Source organism: Platalea leucorodia (assembly GCF_965183815.1).
Source record: "Platalea leucorodia genome assembly, chromosome: 5".
Lineage (NCBI taxonomy): Eukaryota > Metazoa > Chordata > Aves > Pelecaniformes > Threskiornithidae > Platalea > Platalea leucorodia.
Window position 1 is genome coordinate 47,738,768 of NC_138827.1, and position 20,928 is coordinate 47,759,695.

The following is a 20,928-nucleotide window of genomic DNA, read 5'->3' on the forward strand; positions in this document are numbered from 1 at the left end:
AGCAAAGGTATGATTTTCTTTCTTTCCAAATTCAGTTGAGAAATGGACGCTGCAAACAACTTAAGATATCCAACTTCCATTAAAGTTAATAAAGGAATGACAGCCTTCTGCCAATAATTTGGGGGCTGTAAGCCTGAGTAAAATATAATGCTGCATATTCATTAAAAAATGCACTGTCTGGGTCCCTAAAACATTTTTAAATTTTTTTCCTTCCACCATTTCCTCATTTTCTACTAGTAGAAGTTAAACAGTTCAAATGATTTATTGTCCAAATTTCACACTAGCAGAGTGGAATGGAAAAACTACAACAAAGTACACAATTACATTTCTTTCCTACCCCTCCTCCTATTCATCAAAAAAACTTTACACATGAACACACACTTTCTCTAACATCTTCTGCGCACATTCCATAGATCGAGCCTTTTTGAGAAACACTACTTTTGTTGCGTGTAAGACTCCTTATGACAACCAGTCAAATACTAATGTTTTACTTCTTCCAGTTCTTTGAGAGAAAAACATCTATGAACCTTCTATTAAAAATCTTTCATTGTAAAAGATTTTTACATGGAATAAGGGGGGGTGTCTGTTCCTCCCTTCCCCCCACCCCCCATTTCTTATCACAATATCCTCTTGGACTTGAGTATTAGCACCTGAAGTACTAATATAATACTTGGATTCATAATACCTTGATTTACTCATAGAACAGATGAATCCCAAAACGTTCATGACAAAACTGATTATCATGAGCATTAAGTGCCTTTTCTTTTTTCTCACCACCCGTGTACAATTGAATTGCAGAAAGCAGTACATGCTATCATATTCTAGCTAGGATATAGCAAAGTACTTTTGCATCAGTTTGAAGTGCTGAAAAGAAAATATTCACTGGTACAGTCATTTCAGCACATACAACTATGATCCAGTTTAAAGTTAAGATAAATTGCAGAGTTGGACAGTGCTCTGGCTCTGAAAGGATAGACTGATTCAACCATGCCAGAAGGCTGAGTAGCTGGCCTTCACACTGTTTATCATTTCCAGATGTATAATGCAAGGTGCTGGATAATTTCCATTTTTTTTTCCTGTGACACTTAAGACTCTTGGGCAAAAATAGCTTTACATATTTGCTGAACATATTTTACACTGCCTTTGTCAATTACTTGAAGTGAAAAATGATCACAATGAGATGCGTTGCCATAGGAAAGAAAAAAGAAAAAAAAAAAAAAAAAAAAAAAAAGACTGCCTCCCACCACAGCCAACTAAAAAATTTGGCATTTCATTAGTTTCAGTGGCCAATTCAGACACAAGGATCCACGTTCATAGTTTGTCCCTGGCTTTCGGGAAGTCAACAAAAATGGAATTCATTTTATAATGGTCAATAAAGCGTTCTTTTCTTTCTGTCCTACTTCCCTTTGACAACTACCTCTTCACAGCTAAACTTTTTCTCAGGTTATCAAAAAGATAAGTGGTAACCCACTAAAGTGAATTTCTGCAAGATGTAAGATGAAAAATGAAGCATTTTCCTAAACAAACCCCATAACAACCTCCCTCCCCACCCAAACACCTCAAGAACACGCCAATAATGAAACATTCTCTCTCAGAGAAATTTCTAACTGGTGTTGTTTTAAACAAGTGAACATTAACTGCCTAAACATGACTTTTTTTAAGACCTCATTTAGAAGAGATGCCACAAAGCTGTCTGGTTCTGAGAAATACCAAACTACAGTTTCTGAATTTTCTATACAACATTTTCAAAGCTTATTAATAAGATTGAGCCCTTTAGATGTCATCAGAGAATTGGTCATATATTGCAGACCAAGTCTTTGCTTATCAGTGGCATCAGATGGTATTAGACCAAATCAAATTGTCTTGTTTCAATGGTTTGTCAATGTACCTATACAGATTTTAAAAAATCCCATAAATATAAATAAATGTTGATTAGGACCTCCCCAAACAGTCAATAAAATTTATCCAACAATTCACAGAAATGTTACCTAATTTTCCCCATTTACTGAAAAATGTAAGGATAGAACACAGAAGTTCACCTATGCAGATTCAACTGTAGGGATGTTTTAATCTGAGACTATACCATCCTCCATATACACAGTATGGAAGTTGAAATTATCAATAAATTTACTGTACTGCTGCTAATGACATTAAATGAAAAATAAAAATAATAAAAAAAACAGTAGAAATACTTTACAATTACTGTCCATTATTCTAAACTTTTAAAACTGAGACACTTCAGTGTTACATAGTACATGTCCTTCTATTAAACAGGGTGATAGAAGATGCAAAACCAAGGAAAGCCACACGTCTGGGGAAATAAGTAGGCAGGACGAGCACCGAAGAAATTGTAACAGAAAATATTCTGCCCTAAGCAGCTTATGTAAGTAAATGAGAGGATGAATTTTAAGTGGTAGGCTTCAATTGATCAGTTTAAGTACTGGAAATGAGTGTTTTTCCTTGTCTAACGACAACTGAAGTGTGAAAGGAGTGACTACGCCCTAAAATAAACTGTCACTCTATTAAACATCCACAGCAATTTAATTTTCTCTTCCCTTTTCACCCTAAAGACCCCAAACATACTACGTAAAACTGAAAGCAAAACCAACTACCCTTGGGTTTGCCGAGCAAAGTAAAACCAGAAGTTAAAAAGACCTCTGCAACTTTTTTAATACGCACAGAACAACTGCATTATGAAAGTTTTAGAAAGATACTGAATTTACTACTGAATTTACATGAAATCCAGATGATCTTGAACTGTGCATGCTGGAAAATGCACAGTCTTTACAGGCTAGTTAATAAACACCATCATAGTTCTATATAATCTAGCCATTACTACCTGGACTGAAGAGCAATACTTTGATTTTATTTGTGGCTCTGATTCAGATCAAATCTGTAATCCTATGTGAGCTAGCAGTGAACATGCACACAGCACTAAAAAATGGGACCTCAGCAACAAGAGAAGCAGGAAATGGATGTGACAGTCCGGGGAAGCTGCTCCCAAACTTAATGGGCTAACCAATGATCTAAAGGTTTATAAATATTCAAGTAAAGGTGAGAAGTCAAAGCATATTAATTTAAATGCATTAAATTCCCACATTAATTTTCTAATGCAGGAGTAAATTGGCCTTCACTCACTGTAAACCAAGGAAATTAAACTACAGTTAACTAAAATAATTTTATTCCTAAAGACATCACCAGCCAATGGCAGTTTAATGCATTATAACTTATGAATGTTGATGTTGTACACTTTGGTAATTTGCTTTAATTTGCTTGAGTGCCTTGATCTAGATATAGCCTTAAGGAATACTTGTATATTGCCATATTAGATTGCATCATCCTTTGTATTAAGGAGAAAAGGTTATTTCTGAATGGCAGAACTATGAAGCACTTGCTTTACCAGGAAAATGGAGACGACTGTTGAAGACTCTTAACTTCCAAAAGACTCCTAGCCATGCTGAGGTGGCAACAGCTTCACCCTGGAAAGACCTGAGGTGTCTAATTACAAATGAAAAATAACTTAAGATTTTAACCCTTTAAAACAAATCCTGTATTGGGGAGCTCAGCAGCTACAGGAGAAAGCTGGAAGGAATTTCCAGAAGATCCTTGAGTCCCTGAAGGGCACTGACTGACAGACTCAGATGCTACCAGGAAGGAAAAACGTCATGTTTCAGACACAGGGGAGGGTTTTTTGCCCCCCAAAGCTACACACAGTTATTCTTCTTTGACTAACATTTGTGTGAGTGCAAAGGCACTTACAGAAGTCTATTTATTTGTCACAAAATCCCTAAACAAGATGGGAATCCAGGAAGATCTGATGCTGAAAAAGGCAGATAACTTGTGAACTTATACTATTAAATAGCTCCCAGGTCAGCAGCAGGCTGGAGGCTGTGACAGCTGGAAGACAGGCTAGAGCGGTTAAGAATCAGTTTATATCGAAGAGAGAATGCCTGTAAATACTGCTAGAAAGCACACAGGGGCCACCATGAGTCTCTCCTACAGCAGCTTGGTAATGAGGAGTAAGCACGACTTCAGCCAGGGCTTTATCAGAAGAAAAATATTAAAATATTAATCAGAAGAACTGAAAACTAACTGAACCCAGATTTAGATAAGCGTATACCTTTCTATGTAGAAAAGTTCTAAGTATTTTACAGTGAAAAACAAAGAATTAAAAAGCAAAATACAATTCACAGTAATACCTAAATTTACACTGAAGTATAACAAATTCACTATAGATCAGTGTTAGAGTGAAAGAACTGCTAATAAATAAAAACAGAATACATCTTTTTCCTCCACCAAGATAATGTCACAAAGCACAAGAAGTTTAAAAATGACTAAAAGCCCTCCGCCCCCACCAAAAAAAACTCCAAAACTTATTACAAAAAGGCATAAATGCCTTTCTGCAATTTAACTACAAGCAAAACATTTTTTCCCCCCATCATCTTCAGATTTGCCAGAGAACCCTTGAGAAAAGAAAACATCTGCCCACCCCATCAGCTTTTAATCTTCTTATGGACAGAATTAATTTAGCTTCCTTCTGGGGAATGTGGTAAAAGAGGAAACCGGCCAAGTCTACTTGAGCCAAAGTGAGTCTTTTGGTTTTTTTTTAAAAAACAAAAACAAAAACCAACAAAAAAAAACCAACAAAAAAAACCCCAAACATATTTCTCAAAGCTGTGAACATTCTTTACTTATGCCACATTTATGAAGTATCAATATATCTCTATGCATTTTAATATAGTTTAAATATGGCTTCACTAAAGAAACATCACTTTACTGAACATAAGGCAGAAACTCCTTGAAGTTTGCCAAATATTAAATGTCAGGTTTATCAATCATTTTCATTCCGCTTATGAGAGGCATCAGAAAAAGTTACATTATTTCCTTAAAGGTACTATTCTTATTCATAACTGAGAACTTTCACAAATATTAGTATACTAGTAACTACTGTTTGAATTTTAATACATTCTTGATCTTAACCTGGAAGATGTTGAGTACTTATTACCTTCTATATTCTTTTCCTCCCAGCTCCATATAAAGAAGTGATAAAATAATACTTGGAAATATTTTCTATGTATTGTAAGTTTCCATCTATAAAATGTCCCCTGCATATGGATTATTGTTATGGTACTCATTGTTTGAAAGGATCTAATACCTACATTCATATTCGAAAGAATTACAATTCACACTGATAATACAAGCCAACTACAGGCAGCTTTCCAGAGAAGAAAATAAAAGGACATTAAGAGTCTTGCTGACAACTGCCAGGGGAAGGAATATAAGAAACATGTTGCATATACGGTTTTGTTGTACAGTACAATACACACACATAAGAGTTACCCTTATTAAATATTTAGTACATCCAAATAAAGGTGAGCAAACTGCCTGATTAGGCTATTGTTTCATTAGTCTGAATGGCAACCGTAACAAACAAGTAAATATAATTTTCAAAAGATTTCAAAGTATGAACAAGGAAGTTGATCTACATGTTCAAATTTCACATATGAAATTTGAGTCAACTATAAAACTACCCTTTACAACCAGATGTAACATTACACCAGGCAGTCCAGAGTCCCTTTAGATTTTAATTTCTAAGATAGTATAATTATCCATTTAGTATTCTAATATGTATTTTACTACTTTAATCTACATTTGACCTGCTGTTCATGTCCAGATATTTTTGGAAGCTTTTTGATGACATTATTTTCCAGACCTAATTATACATGTGAAACCTACTATAAAATTGGTGGTTTGTTACAGCATACAATGTCACCCTAAAACAGAATAGATTTTTATAGACCAATATGAGGTAGCTGTATATATTGTATATATTATAATATATTGTATATACTATTAGCTACAAAATATTTGGCTTAAGGCCTTATAAAGCACTCTCCATCTAGAAGTCTTTTGTTTTACTTAGTAACCACAATAAAACACAATTTATCAGGCAGGTTATCTTTTTTTAATGACTACTGGATTCCATTTTAATTTCAGTAATATTGCAATCAGTTTGCCTGATCTACATCAACTGCTCCAAAGATAACTAGTAAGTAGGACTGATGAATACTGCTGCATGACGCACCCTCAAGTCTCCTTATTCCAAAGTAAAAGGAGAGGGTTTTTTTACCCCCCCCCCCCCCCCCTTAGGAAACAGATTTGTTAGCAGCCTACTTTAGTCACATTCCCTCTCTTCTTCCACAGTATGTTTTGAACCTACTTTCCAATTCCAATAAAATCTGTAGGAAAGTTATTGCCTTTGTCAATTTTTATGAAAATTGCTGGCCAGGGAAATTAAACCCTCCAATTACTGCTCCCGAGGAGGGAAAGGCAGGCAGTGCCTTTTCTCTGTCTCCTCAAAATGGCAGCACCAAGCCACCGAAAGCAAACATCTCTAAGTCATGAACTGCACTTCCTTCCAGGTCAAGGAAGGGTATGAGGAGATACCCACTTTACTTAGGTGAAGAAAGACTTAGGCGATTATAGAGAAAAAATACATTACTTTTGTTCCCTATGAAGAAACTTAGAATTTTAAAAAAAAGTTTTAAATTAAAAGTACTATGAATTTACAGCAACTAGACTGACAGTTAACTACAAGCAATCTTATCACATCACTACATCACTTTGCTTAGTCACACAAAATTTTGCTTCACACTTTAACTGAATTTTAAAAGCCTATCTGTTGCTTATGCGCAAAACCCACTCATACACCTTTATGGAAGGAAAGTGTCGCCTGCTTTTAACCTCAAAGAGCCGAAAAAGTGAGATATTTTAATTCCAGTAATACATCCTAAGTCTCCTAAAGCAGCAAACCAACTGAATAGTTCAACTTCCTAAAACTTAGTCTGCCAAACGCAATGGTAATGTAAGGTGAAATAAAAACATGCTTTGTTAATACTCAATGCTGTATGAAGTCTAACCAAAAGTTTTAAACCCTAACTAATCAAAATATGTATTTGTAAGAAAACAGTTGTTTTCAAAGTTATTTATCAATTTCTTTCAATTTACCAACTGCTGCAGGTAAATTTGACATTTTAAGTACATTGGACAAACCTTCATTATTTGAAATAGCAAGTACTTCAGATTAATATGTTCATATAGTAGCAAACAAAAATCTGAGAATCACTTTTACAGTTTAAAAGAAAATCTGAATGCTTTGCCTCAAAGAAATTTGCGTTCACACTATGCATTTATTGACTCACAAAGATTAGAAAACAGGTGAGTTTTTTCACTCGATCAGTATTTTCAGTGTTAAGTTTCAAGTCCTATATATAAAAGGACTTAATTCTGGATGAGGGGATTGAGTGCACCCCCAGTAAGTTTGCAGGTGACACCAAGTTGGGTGGAAGCGTCGATCTGCTGGAGGGTAGGAAGGCCCTACAGAGGGACCTGGACAGGCTGGATCGATGGGCCGGGGCCAACTGCATGAGGTTCAACAAGGCTCAGTGCTGGGTCCTGCACTTCGGTCACAACAACCCCATGCAACGCCACAGGCTGGGGGAGGAGTGGCTGGGGAGCTGCCTGGCGGAAAAGGACCTGGGGGTGTTGGCTGACAGCCAGCTGAACATGAGCCAGCAGTGTGCCCAGGTGGCCAAGGCGGCCAATGGCATCCTGGCTTGTATCAGGAATAGTGTGGCCAGCAGGACCAGGGAGGTGATAGTGCCCCTGTACTCGGCACTGGTGAGGCCGCACCTCGAGTCCTGTGTTGAGTTTTGGGCCCCTCACTACAAGAAGGACACCGAGGTGCTGGAGCGTGTCCAGAGAAGGGCAACGAAGCTGGTGAAGGGTCTGGAGCACAAGTCTTATGAGGAGCGGCTGAGGGAGCTGGGATTGTTTAGTCTGGAGAAGAGGAGGCTGAGGGGAGACCTTATTGCTCTCTGCAACTACCTGAAAGGAGGTTGTAAGGAGGTGGGGGTCGGTCTCTTCTCCCTAGTAACAAGTGATAGGACAAGAGGAAATGGCCTCAAACCGCGCCAGGGGAAGTTTAGGTTGGATATTAGGAAAAACTTCTTCACCAAAAGGTTAGTCAGGCATTGGAACAGGCTGCCCAGGGAAGTGGTTGAGTCTCCATCCATGGAGGTACTTAAAAGACGGATAGACGTGGTGCTTGAGGACATGGTATAGTGATGGACTTGACAGCGATAGGTTAACGTTTGGACTCGATGATCTTAAGGGTCTTTTCCAACCTTAACGATTCTATGATTCTAAGAGGCTCCTGTCACTTAGAAACCCCCCATACCAAAAACCTCCAGAAAACTCCACAATCCTTTTGGGAATAGAGAGGGGCAAAACAGAAAGTGATGAATGAAAATTAAAACAGACCATACATCTTTCAACGCTTACCTACATGTACCTTCATACACACGCAGGTCTCCACTTAACTCACTTAGCTTAGCTGAGCAGTGTCTTTAAGAGAGTTTTAGATTAATAAACACCAAAGAACCACCCTTCCAGCAGCAGTGATGCAAGTAGTTTCTGCAATAGCATATTGCTCAGTGAAAACATAAATATAGCTCCAGATGGTAGCTCAGCAGATCGCAATCACAGGTATATTCCGGAAGGTATGATCAGTATTGCCTAAATGCTAGTTGAGTGAGCCATAACTAATGCAGAGTTCATGATACAGTCTTTACAGTCATTTACCTAATGAGAAAGCCTACGCTGAAACAGACTGTATCCAGGACCACCAGCAGCAAACCTGAGTAAACCCAGACTTTGCCTACGGACTGTCCTGTCAAAGATAAATAAAACACATTTAAACATCCTGAAAGCAAGTATGCAGATTCAACAGCAACAGCATGTGGCTGCATAAGAGAGACAGGCATATTAACACCTGGATTTAAATGGAACAATAAAATCACATAAAGTTAGAGACCAAAATACAGCCAGCCTTAATCAATGACCTTCTTAAATGGTGCAAGAAGGAACTACCTTAAAGGCTTAAAAATACCACCTATTTTGCTATTCTAACTGGACCTTCTCATTAGTGATGTTGCATTACATTGAAAGAGTGCTGAATGATAGCACTTACAATCTGTCCCCCAAGAGACTGAGAACCAGGGCTCTTACCTTAGCATTTCAATAACATTTGCCTCCAAATATGTCTCGATTCTGAGCTCTGCAGGTTTGGTGTGCTTAGAAAATACTATCTTTGCCTTACATGTTCTGATACAAGAACTAAAGAATACCTGCCTATAACACACACTTGTAGTAACTGTACACCTGTGAAGAAAGTCTGCCACACTGAGATTCCCTCTGGTTGGATTCAAACTCTACCAGCCACACACTGAGAGTTCAACATAAGGAAAAAAGAAGGGGAAAAAAAAAACCAACCAACCAACCAAAAACACCAAAAAAACCAAACCACAAAACAAACCCACAACTGCAAGAAGAAGGAAAGGAGATGGAGCTCTAACATAGCAATTCCAGAACAAAGTCCACAAATTGAAACAACAGTCCTTAAGAATGTTCAAAGAGGGCCTGGACAATAAGGACAAAGTACAGAACTTATAAAAATAAAAGAACACTCATAAAGGATAATTGGCCCTGGCTTAACTAAGTAGTAATAAGTAGCAAGAGTGATATGTATGTATGTGAGACTGAGCTTTGAGGCATGTTCCTATGGATGTTGCTAGGGTAACAATCAAGCTATCCTACTTTCCAAGCTCAGAAAGAGGTACGACTATGATGCTAAGTTACATATAAGCAAGTACTCCAAGTAAAACTTGTTTCCACAAATAATAAATTGTATCTTACTCCATGAACAGCAAATAACCAAGTAGTAAAGTGTCACATGGCCTAACGACAATGGTACAATCTCAACAACTGAACAGAGAAGGAAATCTTGACTCAGTCACCTCAGATTAGTTACATAAATAACTCAGCTGATCATTAAATACTTGAATTGTAACTTTGATTTAGTTACTGTATCATGAATTGCAGAGTGTGTTAGAAACCTTCAAAACTTTGTTAAAACTCTTGTTCAAAGACAAGGGGATGGTTACCCATGTGATTACCTTGGCAAATGTGGATAAACACGCAGGGAGAAGGAGGGATGTTCAAGTGAGCTACTTTCTGGTCCCCATCTGTCACATGCTCATTTCTACTAGGTCTGTAAGACCTTTTTACCACCTTCAATAGTTGTGAATAAATTACAGCACTACATAATAGCTAAGTTGTTCTTTCCCCGTTAGAAGAAATTTTACAACAAACTGTCAGTTGAAGATGCAGCTATCACATATTCAGTAGATGTCTGGAAATAATTTGTAGAGGGAAATATGTTGACAACATTGTTTAACATATAAGCTGTGTGAAGCGCATGATGTTTGACTGTTCAGAACTATTAGGACAAAGTATAAAAATCTGTAGCTCAAGTTCAGCTGGTATCATTGAGCAATGCCGTATAAAACTTCCATTAATAGATATTACACATAAAACTTAAGACCTGAGAAACACAAATGAATCTAAGCACTTATATAGGATTCAAGCAGAAAGTGGACATCCAATTCAAAGAACACAAATGAAGTTTCCCAGACATTTTCATTTGGGGTCATGTTTCCAAATGAGAGTGAGTCCTGAACCATTCGTAAAGGATCTGAGTCGTGGTGTACATGGCAGATGAGTTTCTCAAGGGACACCCCGAGGGCTAGCAAACAAACTCCTCTCATTCAGCTTCAGGTCAAGACAGGTCTAGCAAGTCATCTTAAAATTCATACCAGGAATTTTTAAGGCTCTCAAGCTCTTTTAAGTAAAGCTCCCTGGGTGTCTAAAGCTCCACTTCAATGTATACTCAGAAATACTTCGGATTCTCGTACTTGGCACTCCTCCATTTAAACCACTCAAGGACCTGACAGGCATGCCACAAGCACACTTAGCACGCTGACACAATGGAGTTCTACACAGAACAGTGACTTCAGACACATTCATTCAGTAATAAAGCTAGATGGCTCCAGGTCTTGCTCCCTCTTTTGTTCAGTACCATACGGGGCAACATAGCAACGCCTAACTTCCAGATGTGTGACTGGTTATACAACACCCACTTCTTTTCCTGAATTTGCAGTTCTTGGTCTCAAAATAAAATAAAACCTATTATGAGGAACAAAACGGGCAGTTCTATTGTATAATGCAGTACAATGGCAAGATATTTTGGCACACATGTACATGATTTACAATCCCTGAGAAAATGAGTGCAGCTTTGTTCAACCTAACGCATTTTCTTGAAAGCAGCATTTGTACGTGATTTTCCTTGGTCTCTATCAGCTTGACTATTTACACTAAAACTCTTTAAGGGAGAGTAATTTATTTAATGTTTGAAACACGACTGAGGCAATGAAATGCCAACCACTGAAATTGTTGTGTGGACCTTAAATATAAAATACAGTAATAGTATTTTTTTCCTAGGAAACTTGGTTGCATTTCATCCACCCTCATTAGACACACAAGGCTGCCTCGTCTGTTACCCCAGAGCAGTGTAAGGTTGCTGGCAGACTATTCTGGGGAAACATCCATTTCTCCAGCTCAAGGATTTTTTTGAGTTAGTGGTCACGTCCTAGCCCTTAACTCTCATGGACCGAGAGCCTCATGGTTATGTCTGAACTAGTTACCAATAAATATACTTAACATGAAAAAAATTTACAAATCCAATGAAAACAAAAGGCTCTACCTCCAGCATCATTTATGGAACACTCTTCTAATGGACAATTATTACAATTTTCCTCACCTCCTCTTGATGGTTAAAAACTGAACAGTATGCACACAGAGTTCACAGAACACTGCTCAGCCCGTGGAGGGGAGCGGGGGCGCGGGCAGGCTGCTGTTACGTTCGCGTCAAGAATAATGACCAGTTTATGCACAGACTGCATGAGAATTACGCTCTGCTTCAGAGCCCGTTTCAAACGCTTTCAAAGAGTCTGTTGTTTTGTTGACTCCTCCCTCAATACCTCTGATCTCAAATATTTTAATGAGATTAGCACATGACACAGAAAACTGGTGACATGTGGATAAGTAGTTATATCTCTCCTATCTAATATGTAAGATGTATTAAATTTTTAATTGTTTTTTATGGGTAAATGCTATTTATCTGTATATTGAGAGGCAGCGTCCAATTCCACCACATGCTTCTGAAAAGTCATTTCAAGTTTTGGCACTGAATTAAAATCTTAATTCCTCACAATAAATTAAAAAAAAAAAAAAAAAAAAAGATCTCATGGATTTACCCACTTACACAAAAGCATATCAATTATCTGAAGTCTTTTATATAAAATATGTGCATACACCATGTTGATTGCTTCTGCCCCAACATGCTTCCTCTCCAATGGCCCAGTCCTTAAGGTGCCAGAAATTTCACATTTCCCTTCATTCTCCTACACACTAGTCCTTTGAAAATACACCAGAGGTTAAGCAACCTCTCAGTTAAAATAATAAAATCACTAAGACTATACTATACTCAAAAGATTTTGAGGGCAATAACAATAACGTCCTTTGATTAACTAATGCTCAAAATCTGATACTGACCACAAACTGATGAAAAACGCTGCTGACCTTAAAGGTGCTGAACTGGTCTTCCAATTCTTCTGAAATTAAGCCTGCTTGTACTGCGGCTTACATATGGGGCCCTCTTTTATTGGTTGTTTTTGTTGGGATTACGGAATGTATTTGTTTTCACTGAAATGTAATGTATTTTCTTTAATTACTGATAGTCTCATACGTTTACTCAGGGTAATTTTACAACTGATTGTTGTAAAGCCTGGCAGTTTACATTGGAAAGATAGATGTTACTTTTGTTAATTTGTAGGAAAAACATTATCACTGAACTCAGAAGCACTGAAAACTCACATAGAATTTCTTACTAGAGATAAAAGTTACATGTTTGATACACTGCAGAAATTTGCATTTGAGTTTGCTACAAGCGAAGTGCCTCAACTGAAACCCTCACTAACTATACTGATTCTTCAAGCATAGCCCCAAACTATCCGGTAAGGATATCATCTCAATACGTAAAAGAGCTGTTGTGTCCACCTGTTTACTGAACAGTAAGAGAAAGAAATGCCAACAGTAGTTCTGGCTGCTTATGAGTGCAGATGATCAACGACAGATTCCATTACTAGCAGCAAAAACAAAAGACAAAGGAAGCTTTTGAGCTTCAGCAGCCGTGAACAGTAAAAGAAACCAGAAGTTAAAAACAGGAGAGCTTTCTAGCAATTAGGAAAGGCAACAAAGTAATTTCTACAAGGGCCTACTTCAGTACTATGCAGATCTTATTTGCTTGCACCCAAGTTTATAACCACACTGAATCACAGGTCATGACCAGTCAGGACTCTCAGAATTCAGAAGAAATCATTCCACAGAACTCCATAGGCTATCAACTCTATTCCTTTCTTTCATATTAAAGTCAAGAAAAAAAAACACAAAGATAAGTAAAGCCAGCATCACTGTGACTGTTATTGTCATGGAGAAACAAATATTATTTGCGTGTGCGCACAGTCACTACAAAGCATGCCCTCAGCTTGGAAGTGGATACACTTTAGTACTTATCTATAAAAGCCAGCTTTATTAGATGCTCACGGAACAAGCAACTTCTCCCGTATCCTGACATAGGTGCAGATAGCTAGTTTGTTCTGATCTTGACATCTCAAGCTATAGTCACAGTTAAATACTTCACATATTGTAGTTACAGAAACCAGTATTCCAAAACTCAATTTCATTATACATAAAAGGTCAGACCCACTTTCTAGGCTTCCACTAGATGACACTGGCTTAGACTCCAAGTTAACATTTCTCTTTAGAAAAGCAGAAGGTTAATGCCCTGAACATGTCAAAATTTACACAAGTAATAAAAAGAACATGTTGAGAATATCAGCTTAAGATTCTCTCTCAGCATTCCCTCACACCCTGCGTGGTACAAAAATACTAACATACTTATCTTCCATAGCTCTTATTTGATCCATCTCAAACAGTAAACTTTCCTACTTAAAAAACAGAAGTTGCCCTGCTATACAGGGCATTATGCTTTGAAGTGAAGCCTGCAGGTAGATCTGTAGGTTTATAAAAGTCATGCTGCACAATTTGCAACATGAACTGCTGGGTAACTAGATAGCAAGAGCTACCACCGCTAGCTTACTTGTTTCCAAAACATCATCAATCCAGGCAAAGAAAGATGTCCTGTTATAAACAATTCCAGGTCCAGAATAATGAAATCATCCCTTCACAATAAAAATCCATTAAATAAGTCAGTTCTTCCTAAGAGAAAGTAAGTATGCCAATTAAGCAAAAACCCTGTTACAGAGAAGAACTGCCAGCAGCACAAGTTATTTTAGCTGACATTACTTCAGAAAAAGCCCACCATTCACCATCTGTTCTGGCACAAATTTTGAATGCTAAGAAAGTTTCCAACATCACTGATGAAAAGAAAGCAGTCAAGATGCAGAAGTTTTTGTTTTGCTGTTAAAAAGAACAAGCATCTAGGACAACTCACATTTCAGCAAGAACAAACACAAAACAGAAATTTTGCACGTTTCATTACAGAGAATTACAATAAGGCAGAGTGCAAGTGGAAGACATGTAGGGAATATTACACAAAACAAATAAAAGCTTCTTACAAATTTTACATGAAAAGCCGGCAGGCAACTCCAGGCAGTGGGTCACAGTTTAGACCCCAGGTAATAAGCATACGCCTACAAAGTTTTTTTCCAACTGCTAACAAGATCAAAACTTTTGGAAGCTAATGGCTCCATCAACCTTTTAAAGAGAAGACTAACCATCAAAACAAACTGTTTAGTTCAGACAAAGAAAAGAAAAGACAACGTGTGACAAGGAAGCCAAAGGAATCAACATAACACAGAAGGAACAAAAGTCGGGGTAGATGGTATTACCAATAATGTTAAACACTCAAATGAACCACCACACTAGGATAAAAAATTTCGTCCAACATGCAACTTATAACCAAAGTGGAAATTAGAGCAAAAATAAGATGATACAAAAAAAGTGATAAAGAACGAAGATAAAGTAAAATACATAATTCATCCACCTCAAGGCAACATTTGTAATTTCAGAAGCAGTAAGAAATTCTTAATGCCTTTCTACAAACCATTGGTGAGATCTCACTTAGAAGACTCCATGAAATTTTACTTCTCCATGCTCAAAAAAAAGATGAATTCTAACTGGAATAGCTAGAGAAAGAAAACTCACATGGGAATTGAAAGCTTATTTCACAATAAGACTTGCTTAGCCAAGCAAAACAAGAAGTTTTAAGAGAATATGACTACTCTCTATAAACACATGAATGGAAACAAACACCATAAAACAAACAGAGGAGCTACTTAAGTCAAGGAGAAAAATGGCATGAAAATGAACCTTTCAAATTTCACCATACATCTGGAAATCAGAGGTCTGAAGTTTGAAGACAGCCTCTAACAAAGAGCTACCTAACACTTCAATTCCTTTGAAACGTTTGATGAGTTCACAAAAGGGAGTATACCAATACTATGAGGATAGCAGATAACATCATGTAAGGTAGAATGCAATTCCAATGCTATCCTCCATATTCCTATGGTTTAGTCAATGAGTATAATGTACTTTTCCATTAAAACTCATGGGGAAGAAATTACTTTCCCATTTCCTCCCTAGTTTTGTCTAGCATAAAAAAATAGGAACAAACCACAAAAAAACCCCATGAGTAAAAGCATAAGATGAAGTTTGCTAATTGGTAGGAGATTAAGTATTCCATACAAAATCACAATCTGAAGATTATGGGTTAGAACTATGTAGTCCATCGCTGTGACAAAGTTTAGACAAAAACAGATGAATATTTCTGTGCCACATAATTAACAGATTTATTTCTCCCCCATCTGAAACGCAAAGTCAGCATGTCATTGCAATTTATGAATGAGCTGAACATTTAGGGCACCTTTTTAATAGTCTGGAAAATAAGGCTCCAAAAATCCCTTACAAGTTCGTTCTTAGAAAAACACCAAATGACAGATGGAGTTTTAATATTTCTCATGACACCAGATGATGCTTTATGTGCAGTCATGCAATACCTCTTAAATAGTTATTTCAAAAAATACTAGTTTATGTCACAAAAAGATTTACTAGTAATTTAATATCAGTTATATTTTCTGTCTTAATGGAAGAAACAAACAAGGACAGTTTAATAACTCTACCTCAAAACTCTAGGTAGTATGCTGAATACGTAAGCTAGGATTCCTAGAATAAAAAACTCAATTATTTTTTAATCAACTTAAAAAAATTTAGTTACTGTGCATCCCTTCACTTTTACAGTTTTTATACTGACAAGCTTAAAACATTTCAACATTTCTACTGTACTATAATCTTGCTTTTTTTTTTTTTTCTGCTTGCTTTCTTATTTCTCTCCACAGGGCAATTTAAACAGAACCTATTTACTAAATCATTTCAAGTCACTTCCAACTGAAACAGATACATTATACCATATAAACCTGGGTTTGGTGTAACAACACTGCTTGATCCCTCATAAAGCAGCCCTAAATTTGTGCAAGGTTCAAGAACAAATCTTCAGACATAATGGGTTATTTTCTTCCTTCACCCAATCAATTTCTGAATTAATCTAGAAACAACACTGTTTAGAACTAAGTATATTCCTTCTTTAAAAGAAAATTCTTTCCTTTTTTTTTTTTTTTTTTTTTTTTTTTTTTTTTTAAAGTATTTTAAGTCCAGAAGAGGTTGGGAATGAAAGACTTAGGCAAGAACTTTTAGAAAACAAGAAAAAGCTCTAAATGTTTTTAAGAAATTCACATTCAAGATACTATTTTATGTTCAAATCAGGAGTGCAAACTAGAAGTAGTGCATGGATTTAGGAGAGTGTTTAGTGCTGTCTATTCATCAGATTTATGTAGGTATGCAGATGGCAAAAACCTTAATGAGGGCTCTACATTAGTTTTGTAGCATCTGTCCTACTTGCCAGCAGATCAAAACAGCATTTGTTTGAGAGCATTCAACCCACTTCCACAAAAGCAGACAAATATTGGCCAAAGAAAAGGAAATCTGTTTGAGGGTCTCTCTTTCTCATCTGGGTATGTAGCAATTCCCACTGACAGCATTATAAAGTCATACAAAAGAAATCCATCTCACTAGGCTAGAAAGCTTCAACAATAATGCAGAGGTCAAATTCTTCCACCACTAGATTTATTGTTACTAAATGCCAAGTAGGAAACAGAGCGATACTCTAAAACCTAGTTTTGTTACTTCAGTTTTGTGAGTATAGTTTTATCACTTACAATTATGAAATATGTCCTTCATAGACATACATAAGGCTAGCAAAAATCTGGGTATCTTAGTACAGTCGAGCACAAAAAGGCTGCACCTCCACAAGAAGAACCTGCCAGCAAAGCCTTCCCAGTACACGTTCTTACTGCAGACAAATCGCTGGAGCAAAGATCTCCAAAATGTGCAGACCAAATCAAAACATGTTTTATCTTTTCACAGAGAGGAACATTCATCAATTCTGTTAGTCACTCAAAGTGACCTTCCAGAGCCTAGGTCAGGCTGACAAGATATATATATATAAGTACACTATAATTTCTATAAAACATATTTAAGAAAAGACTTTTAGCTTACCGTTACAGACTTCAGAGTCATTCCGTGATAGGTGCCCATGGTATCAATTTTAAAGCCTTCCGTTTCTGCAAAGGAAAAAAAGTCTCTTTAAATCATTATGAACATAGGGACGTCATGTCTAAACGGACGACACTGGAAATATATTTAAAATTAGTTTTGCAAAGCACACATCTTGCTATTGGTAGTGGTTTAGGTCCTGTTCACAATACAAAACCTGGTTAGTAATTAGGAAATCTGTGTTTTCTTTAGACAGAGGTCCATTTGGTATTTCTGCTTTCTGTAACCAGAGTAAGCTTTTCCTGCTGCATGGAATCATTCAATCCACTCCAGAGAAAGGATATAAACTTAAATCTTTGTAAGAATATGTTACAACATGCATGCAGTCTCAGAAATTCTCTTCACCACAAAATGGAGAAGTACTTCATACTCCCAGAATGCATTATAATGGAACATATTCAACTTGTAGTTGTATTAATGGAAAGATATACTTAATAAGAAACCGCTTTACATGTTGATTATAAAACTATGGCCACTTAACATGATAAATTCACTTCTGGAGTACAAAAGAGCAACAATGTCATTGTCATATGATATAGAGGATAGAATCTGCATAAATTCACACTACCAGACTAAAGGTGATTAAAAGGGTTGTTTTGGGGTTTGGGGTTTTTTTTTTAGTGGTTATAATCAGACTGAATTTATGCTGAGTAAGTGCCAGAAGCCTGCAAGTGCTCAGTGACTAAACCTGCTGCCGCTAGCCTGTTTGCTTTTGAATACTCCTTCTCTGTCCTCCTATTCTCAGCATTCTAAGACCAAAATCAGCTACTGAACATTGCCACCAGGACTTGCAAGAAAACCTTTTTCCTTTTGTAAATTCCCCAGCCTTGTGTATCTTCTGTCAACTGACCCTATCAACCAACCACCCAATTAATTCGTACTTTAAAATGGCATGATAATCACCAATCAAACCATGATAAGCAAGCATTTGTCTACACCTAAGCAACTCTGGGGCTATTTCAACTAGACTTGGGTAAAGGTAACTGATAGCATGCAGAAACAGCTAATAGGAATTGGATTATTATTGCCATTTATTACACCGCCTTCACACAATGCATCAGCACAAAAACATAATAGACCAAAAATAATGCAGAATCAAAGTAACGCTCATACCTGAATCTGCAAGAAGTCCAAGAAAAATATTAGATTTTCAAGACTGTTAGAGCTGCTTGCTCTTATCATGAGTAAATTAACTTAAATTGAAACCTAGACAACCTTGAAAACAATGCAGATGCTCTGGGAAGCATCTATGGTTGCTCATTCTTTCTTCCTTAGATGAGAAAGATTATCAGGAAATGAGGCAGAAAAGTTTCCCAGACTTAATAACTTTCCAGTGCCTAGAAAAAGACACCCAAGAGTTGAAAACCAATCATACTCCTCTCACCACAGAGATAGGTATCTACTTTCTGAACACTGTTTTTGGTTTTACCTTCCCTCCCTCGCCCCCTCATTTATGCTACCAGACCTACCACCAACTACCAAGTGGACAGGCCTAGTGTTACCGACCATGTTTTGTTTTACAGAGTCACTTCAGCTCCAGCACTTCATCTGGGCTTCTCAAGGCCAACCCTCCCCTTTTACCGGATTTAACATTTCTGAACTACACAGAGTTGATTCTGAGAACGCAAAATGCAGGTATAGACAGACATGAATGCAGTCTTCTCTACTAATAAAATAAATAAATAAAAAAAAAGTAAAGAAAAAGAAGCCTTGCTTCCCTTTGTAAACTGATATTGTCCCACTGCCTTTCCCCCCAGCACCAAGCTGTAATTATGCATTGAGTATTAGTTCAGGGCTCATACAGCTGAACTTGATCTACAGACAGCGAAGCTGCATCCGATGAACACTTCCATCGGTAACAGTTTTCTCTGTGACTATATAGGTCACTGCTTCTGGGCAAGGAGCACATTAATATTTCAGGTGCTGCCTGGAGCCTTGCAGAATACTTGGTAGAGCTCCCATAAGTTGAAGAGATGCTTTTGCTGACCTGGAGTGACATAAATCAGAGGTGTTTAAACTAGGCTGACAGGTGTTTGCAAATTTCAGAAGGTCACCAACAGAGGAACCTTTGCCCTTTCCAGACTGACCTATTAGGGTTCATCATGCCTATGATATGGAGAATTTCCAACTATTTCAACCAGATGTTCTTCCCAAACTCCAAAGAATACAGACGCCCCTTAACAAGACCAGGAAAGCAGCATCCCCTCTTGTGCCTGGCCTGCCACCGTTCCTTTCCTCTCGGCACAAATCCTGGTTCTAGAATTAGTTCAACATGTTTTTTCCCCTCTTTCTTATTTCTTTCCACTGGACTCTCTTTCTACTCTGTCCCTAATAAAACTTTGCATTCCTTCCGAATTAATTAAAAAACCCTAACCCAAGCCTCCCTCAGCATTGCATAGGAAATAAAGGCCCACACAGCCAGCAGCACAGTTAGAAAATAAATCGAAGGGGAGAGACGCACCTGTCAGTCAACAATCCTCTGCTCAATCGTCAGTGGTTTCATCTTTTGCTAAATTCTCCCCAAGTCCCTCATAAAATGTGTCCTGGTTCATTTAATGAGCCGCAAGAGCCACTAAACAGGGGCTCTGGCTCTCACCAGCTCCCTGCTCCCAGCCTTGTGCTTCCCCTTCCCCCTAGCAGGAGCGGCAAACAGCTAGGATCCTAAAGAGCCACCGGTTGTCTCAAGCATGAGTGGGCACTCATGCCTCCTGAACATTGCCAGCAGCTACACAGGCTTTCCCATTCTATTTAACAGCTACTCAGGCAGTAAATAATAATAATAAAAAAAAAAAAAATCTGTAAATAATGGCATAGTACTTTTCATTATTAAAGTAAATCTAAGAGATGCTAAATGGTCAAAGTAGAACGTAGGTACCCACTTACATTCTTGCAGTTACTGCAGCCACTATGGGGTCTACTGCGGACCCCAGGGTCTGCTACCTGCAGGTAGCATGGGATGAGTAGAAAAAAAAAACCAAAACAAACAAACAAACAAAAAAAACCCCCAACCTTCCAAACTGCCCAGCAGGTCTCCAATTTCCTGCCTCAAGCTCTCAAGCAACTGGTGAATGAGAGTTAAGCATTGCCAGCTTCCAGATAACCACAGCAACCCTCCTTTAACTGGTAACAGCACAGACACTTTTCTCAGCATACAGCTTTTTTGGCGTGATCCTCTCACATTCACCATGTGATATTCTACCAGTCAGCCACTCGCTTTTCTTACAGAAATAAACACTGCTACAAGTGAGAGCCCTGCCACTCGCACTTTTGTGCCTTTTT

General features: G+C 37.6%; 1 protein-coding gene across 1 annotated transcript in view; it reads right to left on the reverse strand.

Moving 5' to 3' along the window:
* The window catches only part of CDC73 (cell division cycle 73), a 118,273-nt gene that overhangs the window by 59,629 nt on the left and 37,716 nt on the right, over nt 1-20,928 (reverse strand). Inside the window, exon 10 of the mRNA XM_082311699.1 lies at nt 17,593-17,657. Coding sequence (XP_082167825.1) covers nt 17,593-17,657 — 65 coding nt within the window. The remainder of the gene's footprint in view (nt 1-17,592; nt 17,658-20,928) is intronic.